At 36.0% G+C, this 20,885-nt stretch overlaps 1 protein-coding gene across 2 annotated transcripts; it reads left to right on the top strand.

The window, feature by feature from the left end:
* Positions 1-5,054: 5,054 nt before the first annotated feature.
* Positions 5,055-19,702, top strand: LOC126828610 (solute carrier family 22 member 21). 2 transcript variants are annotated; one of them, XM_050558487.2, is made up of 9 exons: positions 5,057-5,218; positions 8,383-8,790; positions 9,171-9,592; positions 10,752-10,985; positions 12,023-12,157; positions 14,842-14,930; positions 16,620-16,740; positions 17,953-18,025; positions 19,447-19,702. In XM_050558487.2, the coding sequence occupies exons 2-9, from the start codon at positions 8,470-8,472 to the stop codon at positions 19,645-19,647; spliced, it is 1,596 nt and encodes a 531-aa protein (XP_050414444.1). In that variant the 5' UTR covers positions 5,057-5,218; positions 8,383-8,469; the 3' UTR covers positions 19,648-19,702. The 2 variants fall into 2 exon arrangements, with proteins under 2 accessions (XP_055958416.1, XP_050414444.1); XM_056102441.1 differs by lacking the exons at positions 17,953-18,025; positions 19,447-19,702 and having other exon boundaries at positions 5,055-5,218; positions 16,620-17,912.
* Positions 19,703-20,885: the final 1,183 nt, after the last annotated feature.

Raw genomic sequence — 20,885 nt, 5'->3', positions numbered from 1 at the left:
GTATAAATAGTGTCAAGCCAGGTGTGTAACTGTTTGTTAAATTCATCAATGGATGATCCTAGAATTATTCAAACATACGAACACTCACAATGAAATAATTTTTAATGTCCTACGGTTCAACACCAACTGGGCTACTCTTATTCAACTGTCCATAGTTATTGCACCGTACACTGGACGTCGGTTTTTCGTATTATCCGCTTTCCAAGCCCCCGTCCTGCATTACTGAAACTGGTAAACCACCCTGAGATTTCTCGACCAACACAGACCAGTGCCTTATCCAATGAGCCACCGGGGCTCCAACTAACACTAAGTCAGAATTATTCCTCTGTTGATCACTGACTGATCCTACTATATATTTTGCTGTTGTCACGCGTTCGGTTATTCATTTTACTGGGCATACTTTTTTCAAATATCTTTTCAAATGATAATAAAATCTAATCCATTACTGTGTAATCATAACATACATTTGATCAGTAATCAGGTCCGTTGGAACGAAATTCACTCCACCGGTTCCGACGGCGCTGGAAACAGACACGGTTGTCTTAAAGATCGTTGTAGCCACGACCAGAAAATGGCCGCGTTTAAGGTTTCCAATTGAAGACATCACAGTTGCCCCCAACAGGCGCAAAATTATTTCGGGTGGCGGTATAATCGAAGAAAAGCAGAAAATTCACCAAGCATGAAATGCTACTTGACTGTGATCTTCAAAAGATGCCATCCCACTCTTATTATACACATAACAGTCTCGTAGATATCAGGCACCATTCCAGGTTCGGGATTTCTCATCAGAAAGAAATCGATGACGAAGAAAGATTCTCCATCCCCACCCCAGAAACACACATGATAAAATATGAAAGATAAAATTAATAAAACACATACAAAACCCGTACATCATTTTTTACTGGGGGTCACCGGTGTTGTTTTTATATAGAGCCTACTATATTTACAGTGTAACGAAAATAACATCTAAGTTATATAAATTCATGACGGGATAATGCCCATAACTGCTAATAAGACATGACATTTAATAAAGATGAAAAAATAGTTTCATAACATATTAAAGGTGCTGTACCGAAATGAAACATTACTTTTAAAAAAGAGAATGCATGTCAATGTAAAGACAAAAAAAACCCTTTAGTTTTGTTACATAATTATTAAAGGTGGTATACCGAAATGAAATATTATTTTAAAGGGCGCATGGCTCTATTCTTTGGAACTTTAAAATAGAATAACAACAAAACACATACTTATGGAAAACAGCTACTAGTGTATTTAAGGCGACGTTTCGTAGAGTATTCTCTCAACGTTATCAAGCTAATACAGTAAAATAGGTATGAGGCAAATATATATAGACAAAATACAACAACATAACCGAAACCATACATAGCAACAACATGATCAAAGGCCTAAAATAGAAGAAAATGGGTTTAAGAGCACATATTGATGTAATATGAATGTATGTAACGTGATTTATATTCATTTTTTAAAAATAAATATTATAATTTATAATCAATTATGTCCGGTGAAATACGTGAACAGTCCAAACTAAACGACAGTACTTTACTCCAGCTTTTAAAAGCCATTCTACACGTTATTATTTTGTCGTCAGTGAACAAGCCATTACAAATTACTCCCGCATTGTCTTGTGGGGTGTGCTTTCTTTGTTCATTACAAATGGTGCTCGAAACCACAGAAAATCATTAATTAGACATTGATTTACTTGCCAAGCCCATAATCAACCCTCTAGGCTATCGGATGGGTTTGATTTACGATTGCCAGTCAATAATTAAAAATGGATAATCGAGACTTTGTTTGTTATCGTAAGAACGATATCAATAACAATCGAAGCTATGATGTTCTTCAAATGAACATAATTCCGCTCGGGATTAAGTAATTTGACTGAAATTTTCAACATATTCCCTTTCCATTATCCATCTTTTAACTATTATAACGAGAACTGTCAGTTCTTTATCTAATTCTGGTATAGTGCATTTCGAATATTATGGAAAATATTGAGTTAGAGTTTTAGCCACTTTAAAAACGAGAATGCATTTAAATGCTAATCAGACACGACATCAAAAACAGATAGAAAAAAATAGTAACATATTAAAATATTTTTTTTTTTAAGAAAAGAGAATGTCTGTACACGCTGATAAGACAAGACTTGGAGAGTGGGGGGGGAATTTCGTAACATATTAAAGGTACTGTACCGAAATGAAACATTTTTCTTAAAAAAAAAGAAAAAGAAAATGCCTACAAATGCTTATCGCAAAAAATTAAATGAAGTGGGGTTTAACGTCCTATTGTTCTACTTCAACCGGGCTAATGAAGACGGACATACGCCGTACAGTGTGCTATGAGGAAAATTTTGCCCGGACAGCGGCGCTACGGCCAACGCATATATCGAATTCGAACTGCCATTGGGTCTTTTACGTGCACGCCAATGTGTACACAGGAATCGTTTTTTTCGTCCCATCCGAACGACTAGACAGTAGTTCTTGTCAGACCCTCCGTCCCGCACCACTGACAAGGGGATCCCACGCCGGAAACATTCTAGGCCATCACATTTTTAAAAGAGAATTTCCGAAATGAAAAGACATCAAGTACACACGCAAAAATAGTTTCGTAACATAATAAAGGTACTGTACCGAAATGAAATTACATTCTTATTGTAATAATAGAGGCAAATTATTAGAGGGGTTTGACATAGGCTATGCCTCTTCCTCAATCCCGTTCAGACAACCTGAATAAAATATTGTTTAAAAAAGATATTAGAGACTATCATATACTCTCCAGAGTCCGTATTCAAAGGTTTTCTAACTTATGAAATATCCCCACTGCCAAAAGTCACAGATCTAGCTGTCACTCATTTGTAGGTAACGACTTCGAAATAGTATGACTACAAATTATGATAGTTATTATTCTACCTGAAAAAATACTACCGATTAATACGCAATAAGTAACACAACAAATTAATTGCAAAACATTTGGTGACACGCTTCGGTCAGCAGCCACCATCATTAATTTTGTAAATTGATATACAATATTACTACCAATCCCCAGCTAACTTCAAATATGTATATGGGAATGAAGTTTTAGATATAAAACATACATGTACTTGCTTCTCATGGTAGTGTAAATGTTTGTCGAAATCTATAATGGATTGTCATCACAATGTCAAATTTTACAAATAGATTTAACGCATCAAACTTTATTATATGACATTTGTTAAAAACATGAATAAGCAATACGAACATGATAAAAAAAAATGATATAGGAAAATATATATATATTTTTGGCCATCTCGGTGGCAGTACCCCTATAAACTATTATGGCGCTACATCAAAGCTGATGATGAAAGAAAGGGTTTGAGGCCAGCTACGCTATCTGATATAGTCTTTGTTTTAATTTCAACGCCTATTCTTTTAAAACCGCCATTACGATCCCGCAACTACATTGTGTACTCCGTTTTTTAAAAAAAGTTATAATCTCACTTATCTTTTTAAAATAAGGTGAGATTATAAAGGTACCTGTCATAGGCCCGCACATTCCCCTGTTTTTATTCATTCTACACTTAATAAAAGAAAACAGTCAATGCTTTTTATAAATTGTCAGATGTCCTTTCACAGTCTCATATAACAACTTCTCCTCGTCAACCGAATTATCACTGGTTACATCAGTTAGTTATATGGAAAGCTAAATCGTGTTTTCCTTTTGCTTTCGTCACTCCCGTTTCTTCAAATCTTCGTTACGCATCGATCGCAGCAATGATCTGTGTTACAATTATATTTGGAACGTGTTTAACCAGTTCTATCACATATGTTTTAATGGCTGACACAAATATTATCCTTTAAACTGGCCTTTGAATACCACTTAAAGACCAAACACGTATAGTTAAGTTAACTTAATTTTAAGGGGAAGTTTGACGTTTAACATTGCCTTTGAATACCCCTTACCCTTAACTTACATTAGGTTATGCATATTTAAGTGTCTAACTTATACTTTATCTTTCCTTTAAATACGGATCCCCGGGTATCTAATATGTTTGGCACGCTGTTTTAAATAGTTTGCTCGGCTTGTATGGTTTATTTCACAGCCAGGTGATGTCGATAAGTTTCGCTTTGGCTAACTTAATGAATGATATAAATTAAGCGTATTGGTGCGAGAAATTAAGTAGTGTTTAAACAGCCAATCATTCTACGTATACAATTTCACACACTGTCTTGTTTATATTATAATTGGCATACTTTTTCAACAAGGACGTAACTTACATAATATACGGCGTTAAAGCTGAACTCCGATTACGCAGAAAAGTATTTGGTGTTTCTACCCTGTTGTGCAAAACATGTCACGAAATAAGAAAGAATTTATTGGTTAGTGCTGGTAGATTTGTTATTGCTTGGGGTAGGGCAGTTTATTTTAGAGCAAAAGTCATCGTGGTTGATTTATTTCGTCTAATTAGTAAAATAAAATGTACCTGATCAGACATAATAATTTGTGTAGCAATAATATTTTCTGTGAGCTGATAGTGAAAAAACTTCAATCAGTCAAGAGGTAATTGTTAGTTGACAGGTAACCGGATGTGGATACCTTGCTTGATACGGCGTGTGGCCTGTCTATGTGTTTGTTTGCCCAAAGCGATCGTCATTGTTGTTCTACAAATTGAAAACAAGTATGGCGGTCGTTTAGGGCGTTACCTTTTTTATATTTAATTATTTCTGTAGTTTTGTAATCGGAGTTCAGCTTTAAGGAGCATAAAAGGTCTGACTATTCATTTTATTCCTGTAAACCAGTGAGATGTTACAATAGTTACGTAGAAATAGAAGATGTTAATACAACCGTCTTAACGTTAGGTTCCCACTATCACGATTCGCGCCGTCATACTTCCAAAATTTTCTCCCTTTTTTGGGGGGTGGGGCTTTTCCTACACGGCAAGGGATCAAAAACGGGACTACCAGGTGGGCGGTGAAAAATTCCCTTCATTTGCATAACAAGCAGAACAAATATGGTTACCTGAAGGCGGTGTTCAGTCAGCGAGTGGAACACGGCCTATACAGTCCTACACTCAAGTCCCGTTATGCTAGCATCTCCCTGCCGTTTGCTACAGCAAAGCCGTATTCAGTCTTCGATGCACATGAATGGAGCTATATAGGTCATTATTGTAGTTACGTAAAACGATATCAAACTTATGTAACTTGTGAAAAGTGATATTTTTGAGGTAAGTTTCTATTTTACCTTCAGTATATTTGAAAGTGTTGTTTTATTTTCAGATGAAGATTTTAATTTTTTACAGTATTTGGTTTAAGTTTATGACTGACCCATCACGCATGTTTGGCTATATTAATATATGAATTTTAAACATTGCATCACAGTAGTTCATATACCCGTTTGAAGCAATTAGCTCAGTATGGGATTTCTGTAATGGCTCGAAATTTATATGCCTACATTGGAATATGGTTGTATTTATTGTCGTCACCCATGACATTCCGTCTGTCTGTTTGGCCGTGGGCTTGGAACCACGGTTGCTCGGATTCTCCAGCGTGGTTTCCCTTTGTGAACGGCCCAGGTTCAAGAGCCTTGCAAGGGACAGTCTCTATATTTAGGGACCAGGGAACTTGCTGTTCCAGAATTATGCCTACTTTACGAAAATTGTATTTTTTTTTCAAATTTGGTGTGAATCAATAGGGTTCGTGAGAGGATGAATCCAACAATAATCAGTGTTCTGTGATATTCCATTCAGGAGCCCCCCCCCCATACACACCCCCCCCCCCCCACACACACACACACACACGCCTGTCGAAATCCATGTGAACGCAATAAAGACTATAGTTTTAAACAAATCTATTTCAAATTTCGTGGGAAGTATAAGGGTCACGAGAGGATAAACCCTATCAGCATTCTGCGATCTGCCGTTCTAGAGGTACCCCCCCCCCCCCCCCGCTTTCGAAAACCTTGTGAACGCTAAAGGAGCTATAGTTTTTAACATATCTATTTCAAATTTGGGGATAAGCAATCGGGCCGTGGATGCGTTGACCTCACATCTTCTGTTCCGGAGTTACAGCCACCCCTTTTGCCGAAAAGCTCTCCAACGGGATAGTAATTAACTGATTTATTTCAAATTTGGTGCGAAGCATTGGGATCATGAAAGGGCAAACTCTATCGATATTCAGCAATCTAGCTACTGTTGTGGATTTTCAGTGGATGTGTTGACCCTACACCTTCTGTTCCGGAGTTACAGCCACCCCTTTTGCCGAAAACCTCTCCAACGGGATAGTAATTAACTGATTTATTTCAAATTTGGTGCGAAGCATTGGGATCATGAAAGGACAAACTCTATCGATATTCAGCAACCTAGTCACTGTTGTGGATTTATACTCTCTTTTCTGAATGTGAGCTGCTACTTTTTAACTGAATTCTTTTATTTGTTGTATTAAAGTTAAAAAACCCAATCAATCATATCTAAATGCTGTAAATCTGTTTAACACAGAGCACGTAGAGGGGACAGTTGATTGCATTTGGTATTGACGATATGTAGAAGAGTGTTTAAATCTGGCTGATTTACAGGGGCATGGAGTATGATCCAAACATTAGCTACCATTGAGTTCTGACGTGTGTCGATACTATTGTGCACCTGGTAATTTATGTCACATTATAAGCCCACATATGATCATCTATTGCGTCTTCCAGTTCCACATTCCGTTGTGAACACTCTGAAAACTACATTTTATCATCTAATCTGTATTGTTCAGATTGGTCAGACAATGAACACAATCTAATTTCAACAATTTCTGTTAACCGTATATATTCTAAAGAATAGCCTCATAAAGTCTGCTTTGTCAGCTGTGTTGTTAAGTGGTGAAATCACGTTCAAGCATTTAATAAATGAAATGAAATAAAATGGGGTTTAACGTCATACTGTTCTGCTCCGACTGGGCTAATGAAGACGGGCATACGCCATACAGTGTGCTATGACGGACATTTTGCCCGGGCAGCGGCACTATGGCCTACTCTTATATCGAATTCCAAGTGTCAAGGGATCTTTTACGTACATGCCAATGTATACACGGAACCTCGGTTTTCCCATCCGAACGACTAGACAGCTGTCCTTGTCAGGCACCGCTGACAAAACGAAACCGCGTCGGAAAATCCTGATGAACTTTCTCAGACAATGCAGGGATCGAACACACGACCTCCAGGCTAGCGAGACAGCGCCTTACCCACTTAGCCACCTCGCTACTAATAAACCCGGTACGAATATATAAATTACCTTATAATAGCCGTCTAGTCTTTTGTTAAAAAGATTTCAGATCTAACAAAGAGGTATTGAAATTTTTTTTATGTATTTTACCAAATATGACAATACTCAATAGCTGCTACTGAATCTACACGATGTTTAAATTTTTTTTAAAAAAAGGCTATTCATTTCATGTCAGTAGGCGTATCCTAGCAAAGACCTAAAATTGTTAGTCTCCAATAGGAAATATTTAATATATTCAATATTCAGAAAAAAACATTAACAGGTATGGCAAATATGTTACAATTTCTAGATATATGCATGTGATCGAATATGTAAATAGCATTCAAATTGTGACGAATATTTGAATAGTAAAATCAGCATTCAATATATTTTGGGATCAATAAGAATTGGAACAATTCATCTTAAGTTAATAAATAAATGAGTAAATGTGTCATGAATAAGGTATTAAGATTTCCGTGTTTGTTTTCTACAAAATACTCCTTCAGCTGTATACAATACAGATCAACCACGCTTCAGTTGTTCGTATATGGTCTACTGAACACAGTCATTGTTTATATGAATCTCTCTGATAAGCAATCTACTAAGAAAAAATAATAGCTATAGTACATATGTATATAAGATATTTAAGAAATAACCAAATATTGTCATGATTTGACCTTTCTTGGCCTTTCTTGAAACTATGACAAAAGAAAGTCAATGCTACAATTCAGAAATACTTTATGGAAGGATAATAATATCATTATAAATTTGCATAGAAATTACCTACACATATATTCCCTTTCTTTTGACATCACAGAAATGGTAAGTAAACAATAAAGATAAAATTTCAGACATTCTTGCCTCCTTAGTGGTAAAGGGTGTTGTGTGAGGACAAAGAATATATATTAAAATTAAGTTCTTTGAAATTATCACTGTTAACTTTATTGTTAAGGTATCACAAGCTGACGGAATGTGGATCTAATGTTGTGCCTGTAATAACCCAAAAGTTTAAAATCTCCGCAATATAAAATAACCCCATTTGCTAAAAGGAAATTAGCTAAGAAACATACATTCTCTGCATTTCCTTTTGGGAAATGATTTATGTTATATTTTATTGACATTCCCTTTATATTTCATCATTTCAGGCTTTGAATGTAGATCAGCTATTGGTTTTCAAGACCCGGTGATACATTTTTTATATTAAACGCTGTGCCTTGGTTAAAACCTCCATTATGCATTTAGATGAATTGATGATTGACATAGGTGACTTTGGTTGGTACCAAATCGTCATCGTGTCCTGTTTGCTGTCAACGATGATTCCGGTAGCTTTTACCATGTTGGAGATGGCGTTTACTGGCTTTATTCCAGATTGGTGGTGCGATTCCATGCCAACATCGGATCTTGTCAGCAATGACAACAACCATACCACCTACTTAGTTACCAATAGCAACATTAGTAGTCATAGTATTAGTTTAAACCAATGCTATGGCACCGGCAACGCAACAGTTTGTAAACGAGAATTTGATATGAGCAAACGGACCATCGTGAACGAGGTAAACGTACATTTGATTATTTTTTTCATCGCCATCACATTTCATGGAACATTTAAATTTTCAGTCAGAGGCACTAAATCAACAAATTTAGAGAGAAACTCAAGGGGTAAGGAAGGTAATCCCTGTCTATGTTAGACATAATCCTGGTATTTAGACAAATAGGTAACAGATCACACCCACATGCAACCTCTCGCACATAAAGCAGGGTTCTTAATACATTCTCAAATTAACCGGACACTGCTAACGGATAGTCGTTTTTTCAACGACATGCATGGGTTTTTTTTATGGCATACTCTATTCGCAACAATAATTGCATAAAGTTAGAGTGGCCAAACATAATCAGTTTCTACTGCCAACCTTGTACTGTGTTTGTATTACAGTGGGACCTAGTCTGTGAAAACAGATGGATAAGCTTTACAATTACAACCGTTCAGATGTCAGGGGCGTTAGTTGGAGCTACTATTGTCAGTTACACCGGAGATAGATTTGGTAGACGCAGAACACTCTATGTCATACAGTTGCTGCATCTCATCTTCCTTGGTATTTGTGCGGCGTCACAGTCTTGGCATTTGTTCACAGCTATGAGATTTGGTATCGGATTGTCAGCTGGTGCCACGATTGTTGTGTGTTTTCCTGCTTCCATTGAGTTCGTGGGAAAGAAATGGCGTGCGTTGCTTGGTGCATTTCCAGTCTGGGCTGGAGCAGCACCTTTTCTTCCATTAATCACATGGCTGTTCCCATATTGGCGCCATTTTGAAATCATCGTCTGCATCATCAGTTTTCCTATTTGTTTAGGTTTCTTGTAAGTTAATTTCTTTATTTGGTTAATATTTAATTCAAATCTTTAATAGAACTTTATCTAGACCTATGAAGGTATAGAACTTAGCTCTAATAGGCTATACGTTCTGTAACGAATTTGACGTTTATTTCGTCTTATTGAAAGCTTTTTCGTGGATACTGTTCAAAGAATGCTAAGATATAACACATTTGACATGACAAATAAAATATAATTAATGGTATTTGTGGAAAGCCGTATCACAATCATAGACGGTGTGTCTGACTTTAAGAAGTAATCCTCAGTAATGGCTGTATCTTAAATGGACACAATATAGATTTAAGATTTCTTGATTTATATGGTTTTATGTCCCTATAAAGGTTGCCAAACAACAAGCATGAAACGAGTTGATTTAAATTATCCTATTATTCAATTTAGGAGACACATAATCAAATTAAAACAAATACAACAACCAAGTGTGCCACATGATGTATCTGTTGTAACATTTGAATTCATGTTTACATCACTATGCCTCTATATATTTAACCAGGGATCGGTTGCATTTACTTGGTAATCTTTTTCTTGTTCTTGTTCTTGGGCGACGCTCTTCAAACAAAAAACCAAAGATTCCGCCAATCCATGAACGATCGACGTGAAACTTGGATAATTGAGCGTCAATTGAATGAAGGTCTTCACTGTTTGATATAAAGCCATAATTTCAAGATGATAGCAATGACGACCTGCTTGGTTTGTGGTTTACACAAGACTTGCGTACTTGTTGTTTAAAGATTATTTACATTAAAAGCAATTTATAACTTTTGAGGGAGGGAGGGAAATGGGGTTTAACGTCCACTTGACACACACAAGGTTTTTTCGGGACTAACATACTTTTCAATTTTATTTCAATCATTCGCTTGCACGTAGGGGTCTTTAGCAGTGGGAGGAAATTGGGGGACCTGAAAAAAACCCACGAGGTTGGACAGGCGACCCTACTCCTTGTCAAGTACAACCGGGGAATGGTACAGCGCGCACGTGCTAACCATTCGGCCATCCAACCCGCCTATAACTTTTGAAATATTTATCATAATTCTGTGAATTATTTGTCCAAGGTAGGTAACTAGCACGACAACTTCTTTATTTGGTTTACTGAGATTTTAAAGTGTTTTTTATTGTTTATTTTATAAAGTATTGTACCAGAAAGTATCAGATGGTTAACTGTAAAAGGGAAGTTAAAGGAAGCAGCGGCAGTAGCATGTAAAATTGCCAGCAAAAACAAAAAGCCAGAACCTAATACCGATATTTTAGAATTGGTAGCAGAAGACGAAAGACAGATCAACAAAACGTATTCAAGATATACTCATTTGGATTTATTTCGTGACAAACGAATGGCACTGATAACTTTACGTGTCTGGTATTCCTGGTAAGTAGGACATTCCTCTAGCAAAGTTAGCGTGGCTCTCCACTTCGATTGGTTCGAAAACAAAACTTGATTGTATGTTATGTATATAATTTTTAGGTCCATAGATAGACAATTTTAAGATATACTTGGTTTTAGTTTGTGTTCAACAAGCAACCGCTAAAATACCCCTCCTCGTTGACTTGGGTTACAAATATCTCTACAGCAGTTGTGAACGGAAAGACTGGGGTCCAACATAAAATGTGGTCATATATTAAAATATGTTTCCGTGCAGTCCCAGATAACATCATGACGCTACATTTACGTACACTTTACGTTTAGATTTTATATATTGAAGACATATCTACTAACGTAGACTCTGTCAATCAGTCTGTCTTTGATTAGCAAACAATGGATCTGATTTTAAAAATTTGTACTCAGATATATAAATAATTATTATAGCATGCACATAGCAGTGAGTACAACTTTTAGTGACAAGATCAATTTTGATGAAGTTTGTTCGTGCATGTCATCAAATGAGGAGAAGTCATTTTGTCTAGTTTGAATCCTGTTTATATATAGCTGATGCTCCTTTACATTGGTTCATGTGGTGTAAAAGCTGGTACTTTTGGTGCAATAACCCGTTATATTGGAGCTCACTACAATCAGTTCTCACAGATTCCCACAGATTTACTATAATATTGACCCTTATGGTGGTGATCCTTACTGTTTGCTCTTGAAATGCTGTATCTTTGCTCAGTAATAAGGCTTGTCGCAGTTGCTTCAGTTTATACTTTTTTGACGATCCTTATACCATCCGTTCTTGTGTTTTAGTAGCCTTGCCCATTGATGATCCTTACACCATCTGTTTTTGTAGTGTCGTATCATCTCCCGTCTATGTACTTACAATTAATAAATGAATTGATTTTTCACCAGGCATGACCAACCCTTTGTGTTTTAGGATTTATTAGTACAATAGTGTCAAGATCCCAACGGCGTATCTCTGATATGTAAATTGTATGTTTGATATCTAAATTGTATCTTATATTTGAAATCAAAAGGTTTACCTCTGCTGTTTGTTATTGGTGCCTTATCCTTGGAGTACAAAGTATGTCAGGGAATTTTTATCTCAACTTCTTTCTAGTATCTATCGTGGATATTCCAGCATCCTTACTGGTTCTACTCTTTGTTAACAGGTAAGACACTTTTCTTTTACTGACTCGTTTGTAAAAGCTGGTTTTCATATAGTTCGGGAGTATTTACTACAACATGTGATATTCTTGTGACTCAAATATTATAATCATGATAATGCAGTCACATGCAGTAACACTTGAGTAGACTAAATCTCCCAACTGTGTCATATTCTGCGATAGCTACTGTTACAGATGTTGACTAGTTACAGTCAAAAATGTAAACCTTTCGTTGTTGGGAGGGGAGAGGGCCTTCTATTCTTCCAAAGGTTCCGTAGCAACCCAGCACAAAATGACAGGTCAACACCATTTTGCTAATCGTGATTTTTTAAGTAACATGTGGACATAATAATACAAGAACAGCCCATATCAGATAATACTTCAAGGAACCACTGATAGTTGCAGATTGGGTTACATTTGATTGGAAGCACAAAATCATCATCCTGACAGTGAACCAAAATCCTAGATAGCATGTGCTAATACTTGGCTAGAACCAAAAATAACATCATCTGGACTGGAACTCCAGATAATATTCTCTAGACGAGCTAGCATTAGTCTAGAACCACAAATATTATTACCCGGACTATCAGCTAGAACCTGGATAAAATCCTAGATAGTTGCCTCAACATCATAATAAAGTCCAGATTACACTCAATGAATAACCTCAATAGCCCTAATACCTCTAAAATTGAGTTGGTACCCCCCCCCCCCCCCCAGATGCAATTATCCAAGCCGGCTAACCTGTGACCCAACTCTGGACCCCAATAGTATCTTCCGAACTAGGTATAACAGTAACTAGAACCAATTGCATCCTCCAGAGCACCCAAATTACATCATCCAGACAGGCTGACAGAGCATTAGACAGCATCATCCAGGCGGGCTGACAGTACGTTAAATGCCATAAACAAGATAGACTGACAGAACAGCAAATAACATCATCCAAACAGACTGACACAACAGTAGATATCATCAGCCAGACGGTGGATAGCAGGTGCCATCATTTAGACAGTCTGGCATTCAGCAGCAGACAGCACCCACTTAACACACTGACACTTACTTATAATCCAAAATATCATACCCCGAATGACACTCTTCTCGAACTCCAGATAGAATCCCAGAAATGTAGGAGGGGTATATTATTACTTTTTAAAAGTAATTAATTCATGTCAGACAGAAAGTTGACGTGATGTTTATTTTCAATTATCTTGTAATGTGAATACTACCCTCTTTTTACCAAGAGTAGACTGATGGCAAGATGTAACTATCAAGATATCTCATACCGATTTGTCCGTGAACTTTTACATTTTCAGCATTTTGTCTAAAATCGCTTTCCTCCAAAATTGGTAGGTATATTGCTTGTTGGAAGTTGCTCGTCAACCTGCGTGTATGCTGTGTGTGTGTGTGTGTGGGGGGGGGGGGGGTACCTTTAATGAGAAAATCTGGAGATTGCTCATTAACCATGTTTGGTAAGTATGTGTCATGACTAAGATCGTTGGTGAGGTAGGGCGCTTATAAGAGAGAAGAACGGCTGCCTGAAACGTAACACCAAATCTGTGAATAATTGGTATGCACCGTCATAAAACTGCCACAATACAAAGTTTGTCCGTGTTCAAAGCCTTACAATCTCAATGATTATGGTCCTGTCGCTTCTTGTGATATTGGGTGATGATGTAGGGAGCAACCCTAGACCAACAAATACCAGACAAGGCACCCTCAGTAAGACTGATGAAATTGTTTATCCAGAGAAAGAAAATGTCGGACACGGTCTAATGGCTATGTTTCAGTTTCTCAAAAATGATATTGCCGAACTTATAAACCTGGTCAATAATTAAATATAAAAGAAGAAGTTATAGAAATTTAAAAAGATGTGAACTAGTTGAAGAGAAAGAAGGAAAAATTGAACCAAAGTAGTGGGTGATTTATCTACTGTAGAACCACTGTCCAATTAGGATCCTTGATCTACTAAATATCTTTGTTTCTAACACAATGCTTATACCCCCATAACCATGATGAGTTAAGAAAAAGCTTTGCCAGAAAATAAATAGTGACTTCCCCATAGACTTTTTTGGTCAATAATTAAATATAAAAGAAGAAGTTATAGAAATTTAAAAAGATGTGAACTAGTTGAAGAGAAAGAAGGAAAAATTGAACCAAAGTAGTGGGTGATTTATCTACTGTAGAACCACTGTCCAATTAGGATCCTTGATCTACTAAATATCTTTGTTTCTAACACAATGCTTATACCCCCATAACCATGATGAGTTAAGAAAAAGCTTTGCCAGAAAATAAATATTGACTTCCCCATAGACTTTTTTTATCATGTTGGTTTCATCTCTGCTGTATAAATTTTACCACGCTGAAAATGTTATGGGCAACAAAAACATATCTTTCAGTTTGTATCTAAAGTGACAGCAAAGGTCAGATGCTTAAAGTGCAATCGAACTTGTTAGGCTACAAAATCATCTGTTTTAGTTTGTTTCTAAAATGACAGGAAAGGACTCTACTCCAAATCACATCTGCAGTGATGTAATTCTCAAAATATTCTAGGGGACCCCTGGTTCTTCATCTGCCCCTTGGTGATCTTCTACCTAATTTATTTGAGAACCACCCCTTTAAAAAAAGATTTCCGGTAAAATTATTAACAAGTTTATCTTTAATTTATTTATCTGTATTTTTTAATTTTTATTTAGAAAACGCTTTGGAAGAAGATGGTCAATAGCCATGGGTAATATGGGTGTAGCATTAGGAGCCCTTGGGGCTATAATAGCGTCTTTAACTGGTAGGTACATGAATCTACAATTTTGCCATACTTTTGTATTTTATTCCGCATGTGGCTTCTGCCAGCGTTATTTGCAGCCTTTGAAAATATCGGAGGAGCCATTTCGTTCGTTTCTAGAGTTTTACGTCCACTTCCACCCAAGGTGATATCGTAGACAAGGCGCCAGGAGGAAATTTTCTTTTAATCAAGCCCTTTAGATGCTCAAAAGGTGTGGCGAATCCCACTGTTAGAGGATTTAGTGCCTATACGCAATCGAATGCTCCCATCCCACCCAAACCCTCCCTACCTCTGGTATCGATTGCTTTTTAATTCAAAAGTGGGGGTTGGGGATCCAGTTATTAGCATTGGTGAAGACATACATGTCAACAACAAGATCAAAGTCCTATGACACAATTGGGTTATATTTAAGTTGAAAATCTGCCAAGTAAAAAAGAATATTGTTTAAATTATACAAACTAATATGTTATGACAATTTAAGATGTAACTTGTTTAACATTCTGCATATTTATTTACAATTAAAAGCCTAGCTGAAATATATTTCTAAATATTACACTATTTAAACCTTGAAACATGTGGTGGATTAATTTGTTTCTGAAACATGATTTGTTTTATATATATATTCAATAATTTGCGCCTTAAAGTGTTAAAAATTGTCTTGGAGTTCAAACTCATATTTGTCATCTCCGCGAACAATGTTATATGAGAAGGGTATTAAATTGGGCTCCGTCCGTCCATCCATGTGTCCTGGTTTTATTTCTGTAAAATATCACAGGAGCCACATCACTCTATTAGACTAGTTCTGCCTTTTGCATTAAACTCATTAATGTGATGAAATTTCATCACATTTGCATCATTATCTTCGGAGTTAAAGTGTTTTGAAAACTGCTTCATTTTGAACACGTCCGCCTTGGGTATTTGGCCGCAAGCCAATGAATTATTTGTTCAGTGTCCACAACCCAACACCCACTGTGTCGCCTCTGGGTGGCTAAGGAGTACACAAATAAAGCTGCATCCAGGGAAGATTGCGCTGTTATAGATTTAACTACTTCCTATTTATTTCCTTATATCCATAATCAACTGCTTTAGGTATCTCCACTTCTGATCCCTACATTTGTATGTACATTTGTATGAGGTCCATGACTCGGTTATCACCTAGTTGTTTGAACGGGACAAACTAACCAGGTTCTGTTCACACATTGATGACTGCCATGCTCGTAAAAGAACCGTTGGCAGTTGGAATTCGAGTAGACGAAAATGCCACTGTACGGCAAGATTTCGCCCATAACATACTGCATGGCGTACGTCCGACTTCATCAGCCTGGTTAGAACAGGCAGTAGAATGTATGTTGTTAAATTATGTACACTTGTGTAGAGAAATTAAACCTGCTATAGCTTGCTGTACTATATTTAGCTTAGATTAGCAAGATTGTTTCAAATAATATGACAATTTTTAGTATCATCCAAATTTTTCAAATATATTTCTTAATGATTTTACACATGGAAACCATTAATCTGACTGTATTTATTGTATTTTCAGGGTAAATTCTTTAAACTTATATAATGTCATGTTCCATTTCACTGTCAGTCTGTCAATTTGTCTGCCAGTCGGTCAAGGCCAATATGACTGAATGGTGATCCCAGGTATAACGGATTTAAATTTAATTATTTCATTACTTTTTCCTACTTCAGCCCCACCAGAACATAAAGCTTATTATGTCAGTATCTGTGCCATGATATCACAATTTTGCACGGCATGTGGTTGGTCAAGTATGTGCGTATTTACTGCCGAATTATATCCCACAGTAATAAGGTTAGTAGACTCGATTATTTCCATAAACTGAAGAAACCTGGTTAATATACCGTATAATAACTGAAGGGTAAGTAGACTCGATTATTAAGGTTGGTGTCAATTTATGTAAAACATTATATTAAAACAATTCTATCATGCCTCTATTGACATTAAAACTAATTTAGTTAAACATACATCATGCAAGAGCTAAATCTGTCTATTGCAGGTTTTTCTTTAGGCCTAAAATGTTATCTAAATTATTAAATAGACATTAATTAACCCATCCAGACCATAATCAACTCTAGCTGGCATCGCAAAACTGCGATCGTTAGTGGATTATGAGCCGATTTATTGCATAACTTTACTTCACGACTTAATGATTAAATGGATAATTGAGACTATGATGTTTATCGTACTGACTTTAGTAATGATGATCGAGGCTAGGCGGAAATTTCATTAGCTTAGTTCTCGGTTCATAGTGGATCAATTTGAATGAAATTTTAAGCAAATTTCCTTTACATTATTTAGTTATAGTGAGAACTGCCAACTCGTTATCGAATCTCCCATAATGTATCTTTAATTAAAAGAATGTAATTCCAGTGCGCTTAGTTTTATCATGTAAGCTTATTTTTGACACTGAAGCTGTTGCAGTCAAATAGAATGTGCAATCTAGCTACTCCTGGTTCTTGAAAGGGAGATAAATAAATTTTGTTCTTTATTTCTGCCATGGATGAACTTGATTGTTTTACGTTATACAAGAATGATGATAACAAGTATTAGGGGATTTTATTTTATTGACATATATGCTTTGGGATGTGTAAGCTAGTGTATCCATGGCACATTACTTTCAAGCAATGTCTTGTTTTAATAACTGATAAATTACTCCCGTTTTAAAGGGAATCAATTTTAAGTGGAATTTATTTTATTGATATATATATTTGGGATGTATAAGCTAGTGTATCCATGGCACATTACTTTCAAGCAATGCCTTGTTTTAATAACTGATAAATTACTTCTGTTTTAAAGGGGGTCAATTTCATTACGTTACTTTACCATTAACTACTAACCTTGTGGTATATTAGATCGGTAGACTGTAATAGAAGTTGGTTTATTTAATCTTAATTAATCTAGCAAGTGACTGCAAACAGACTCTGGTATTTTAGCTCTACAGTACCAACTTCTCCCCTCTAATATCTAAATTAGTTTATTTATGATAACATCGTTTTATTGTAGAAATCTTGGTTATGGTAGTGCCGGAACTAGTTCAAGGATTGGAGGAGTTTTCGCGTCACAAGTCATATCATTGGTGAGTAGACAATGATGAGGATGGGGAAGGGTTGGGACTTTGATGTTGGCAACTCATTATTACCGCCAAATTATGTGGAATTGTACACTACCATCATCAATGAAAATACCTGATATGGTTGTTTAGTGGGTGATCGGTAAAAATGTCTGACGGGCAAATTTTTGAAAAGGAAACCCTGGACTGCCATCGTCCTAAAAGAGACAAAGGGGTGGCAAGGTCGTTTAGTGGTTGATCGGTAAAAATGTCTGAGGGGCAATTTTTTGAAAAGGAAACCCTGGACTGCCATAATCCAAAAAGAGACAAAGGTGTGGTAAGGTCGTTTAGTGGTTGATCGGTAAAAATGTCTGACGGGCAAATTTTTGAAAAGGAAACCCTGGACTGCCATCGTCCAAAGAGAGACATGGGGGTGGTAAGGTCCACTCAGCAAAAGCTAAATAAATATTTTTGACTAGATATTGTTATCTTAATAGATCACTGGTACACAATCTTCAGTTAGATAACAATCTTCTATAGTACTTTGGATCTGAAGCCATGCAATCAAACGTCAGGGTTGACCATAACTCAGTACAACAATTTGCTACTAATGGTGGGTAACATTGTAGACAGACAGGTAGACTAAAAGGCAGAACATGAGCAATGGTGTATTTTTAGTATTCAGAATAGGATATAGACTAAGGCAGTTGAACTAAAAACAATAGAAGACACATATTAAATCCAATCCATTAATATGTATATTTTTCTAAATATGAAAAAAGCATTTCTTTCTAATAATGTTAATGTTAAGTTGTTTCCCTATTTTTCATGTTCATAGTTTAGATTGCTTAGCTTCGATGGACTACTTTCGTGGATAAAGTAACAATTAATCATCAGCACCATTTACTAAATGTTATAATTAAATATTGGTCTTGTTTTATTATAATATTTTTTTATTATTATTATAAACTCATCCTATGTTCAAAATGGGCATTTTGCCCTCAAATTAATTCAAAATGGGCATTTTCTGTTTAAATTGATCAGAATGTTCAGTAATTTGATTGGTCAATGCTTTATAATGATAAATGTGCAAGTAATTAATGGTGTGTCATCTATTTATTTTCTGATTAAGGCGAGCGACACCAGCCTTACTCTTGCTGTTAGAGTGTGTTAAATTTGACACGGGCATTACTCTTGGCTTGTTTTTAATTTGAAATCCAATCAATAACCGATCTCGATGTACTATAATTGTGTGTTGAAATTTAAAGCTATACTCTTCCAGGTGTCTACGGGGGCAGTCGACACCCTTCACCTCCTCCTTTAGAGCGAGACCTCACTAATCCATTGTTAGTAGGTCTCTATACTATAATCTGAATAACTTTCTTCGTCACATTTTGAGCAGACTATATATATATATCTATTAATGCATCATTTCTGTTTTATTACAGGCTGTTAAAGGTGGTTATGTGCCGTATGTTATAATCTGTATATTAATGGCGATAGACACATGTTCCATTCTAACATTACCGGAAACGCGTGGCGAGGCGCTCGAAGATACCCTGAATATAGAGAAAAAATTTAACCTCCGGTTGTCAGAGTGTAAAGAAGTATTACAACCCGTGAAGGAGTCTGAAAATCAAAATGTCTAAAATTATATATTTTATATATACTTTAATCATCTTACCATGAATATATTCAACATTATTTTTTTACTGTTATCTTTCTATTAGACTTGTTCTAACTATTTTAATATAAATATTTATATGATTTTATATTTATACTCTAGTAGTTATATCACCATATCCCTCAACCATCTCATTAAAGATGCATTGTGCGAGAGCTAAATTTGTCTATTGCAGGTCGTTTATCTGACTTCAAATGTTGTACAAATTATTACATGAAAAACCCATTTTCAACTCTGGGTCATCGGGTGGTTTATATATTGAGTGGGTTTGGTAATGCCCTCCATATCTGTGTTAAACTTTTATATGGCCGACCAAGGGGAAATTTTCCGAAAATGCATGACGTCACGGACGGAGACTTCCGAGAAAAGGCCTAAAAATATAGTTCTACACAGCTTTCTATTCTTATTAAAAAATCTTATTTGGATTAAAAGTAATACAAAGTAATACAAATTTAATACAAATTGAATTTCACTTGACAAAATAGCCATTTATAATAGAATGATTTAACTGGAATTTTCAATATATTCATTTTCATTATCTATTTTTGAACTATTTTAGCAAAAGTGGTCAGCTCTTTGTCTAAATTTTACATAATGTATCTTTAACCATTGCTGTAGTGCAACAGGATACTGTTATCATTAATGTAAGCATGTTTTTAATCTCGGACTTACTATTTAAAGCAAAGACTAAATGTTATACATGATTTACAATAAGTGCTTTTTTATAATTTTACTCATAAGGGGGGAACAATGGACCCATTCTCGTCACTTGATAAAATCCTCTAGTGCTTATCACATTTTATTATTCAGTAAATCACTGAATAGTATCCTCTGTTAACGGTATAGTCCCGACTTGACATAGTTTGTGTCGAGTGGACGTTAAACGCCATCTCTCTCTCTCTCCCCCTCCCTCTCTCTCTCTCCTCCCCTCTCCCCCTCTCTCTCTCTCTCTCTCTCTCTCTTCTGTTGACGACTATGTATGTTATTTATTTTATAACACAATCGTGGGTTCACATCTTGTTTTTGCACCGGTGCACTAATCAGTAAAATCAGTTAAATTTTATAGTTATGCGATCATAGCTCTGTTTGAAAGTGGGGTTGGAAAATAATGCTAGTTGTGTCAAGGCAGGTGTGTAAATTCATTTATGGTTGATATTTGAATTATTCAAACATACGAACACTTAAAATGAAATGAGGTTTAAC

Source organism: Patella vulgata, chromosome 7, assembly GCF_932274485.2.
Source record: "Patella vulgata chromosome 7, xgPatVulg1.2, whole genome shotgun sequence".
Taxonomy (NCBI): Eukaryota; Metazoa; Mollusca; class Gastropoda; family Patellidae; genus Patella; species Patella vulgata.
The sequence above is the reverse complement of the archived record's forward strand: the minus strand, read 5'-3'. Positions and strand labels throughout refer to the sequence as shown.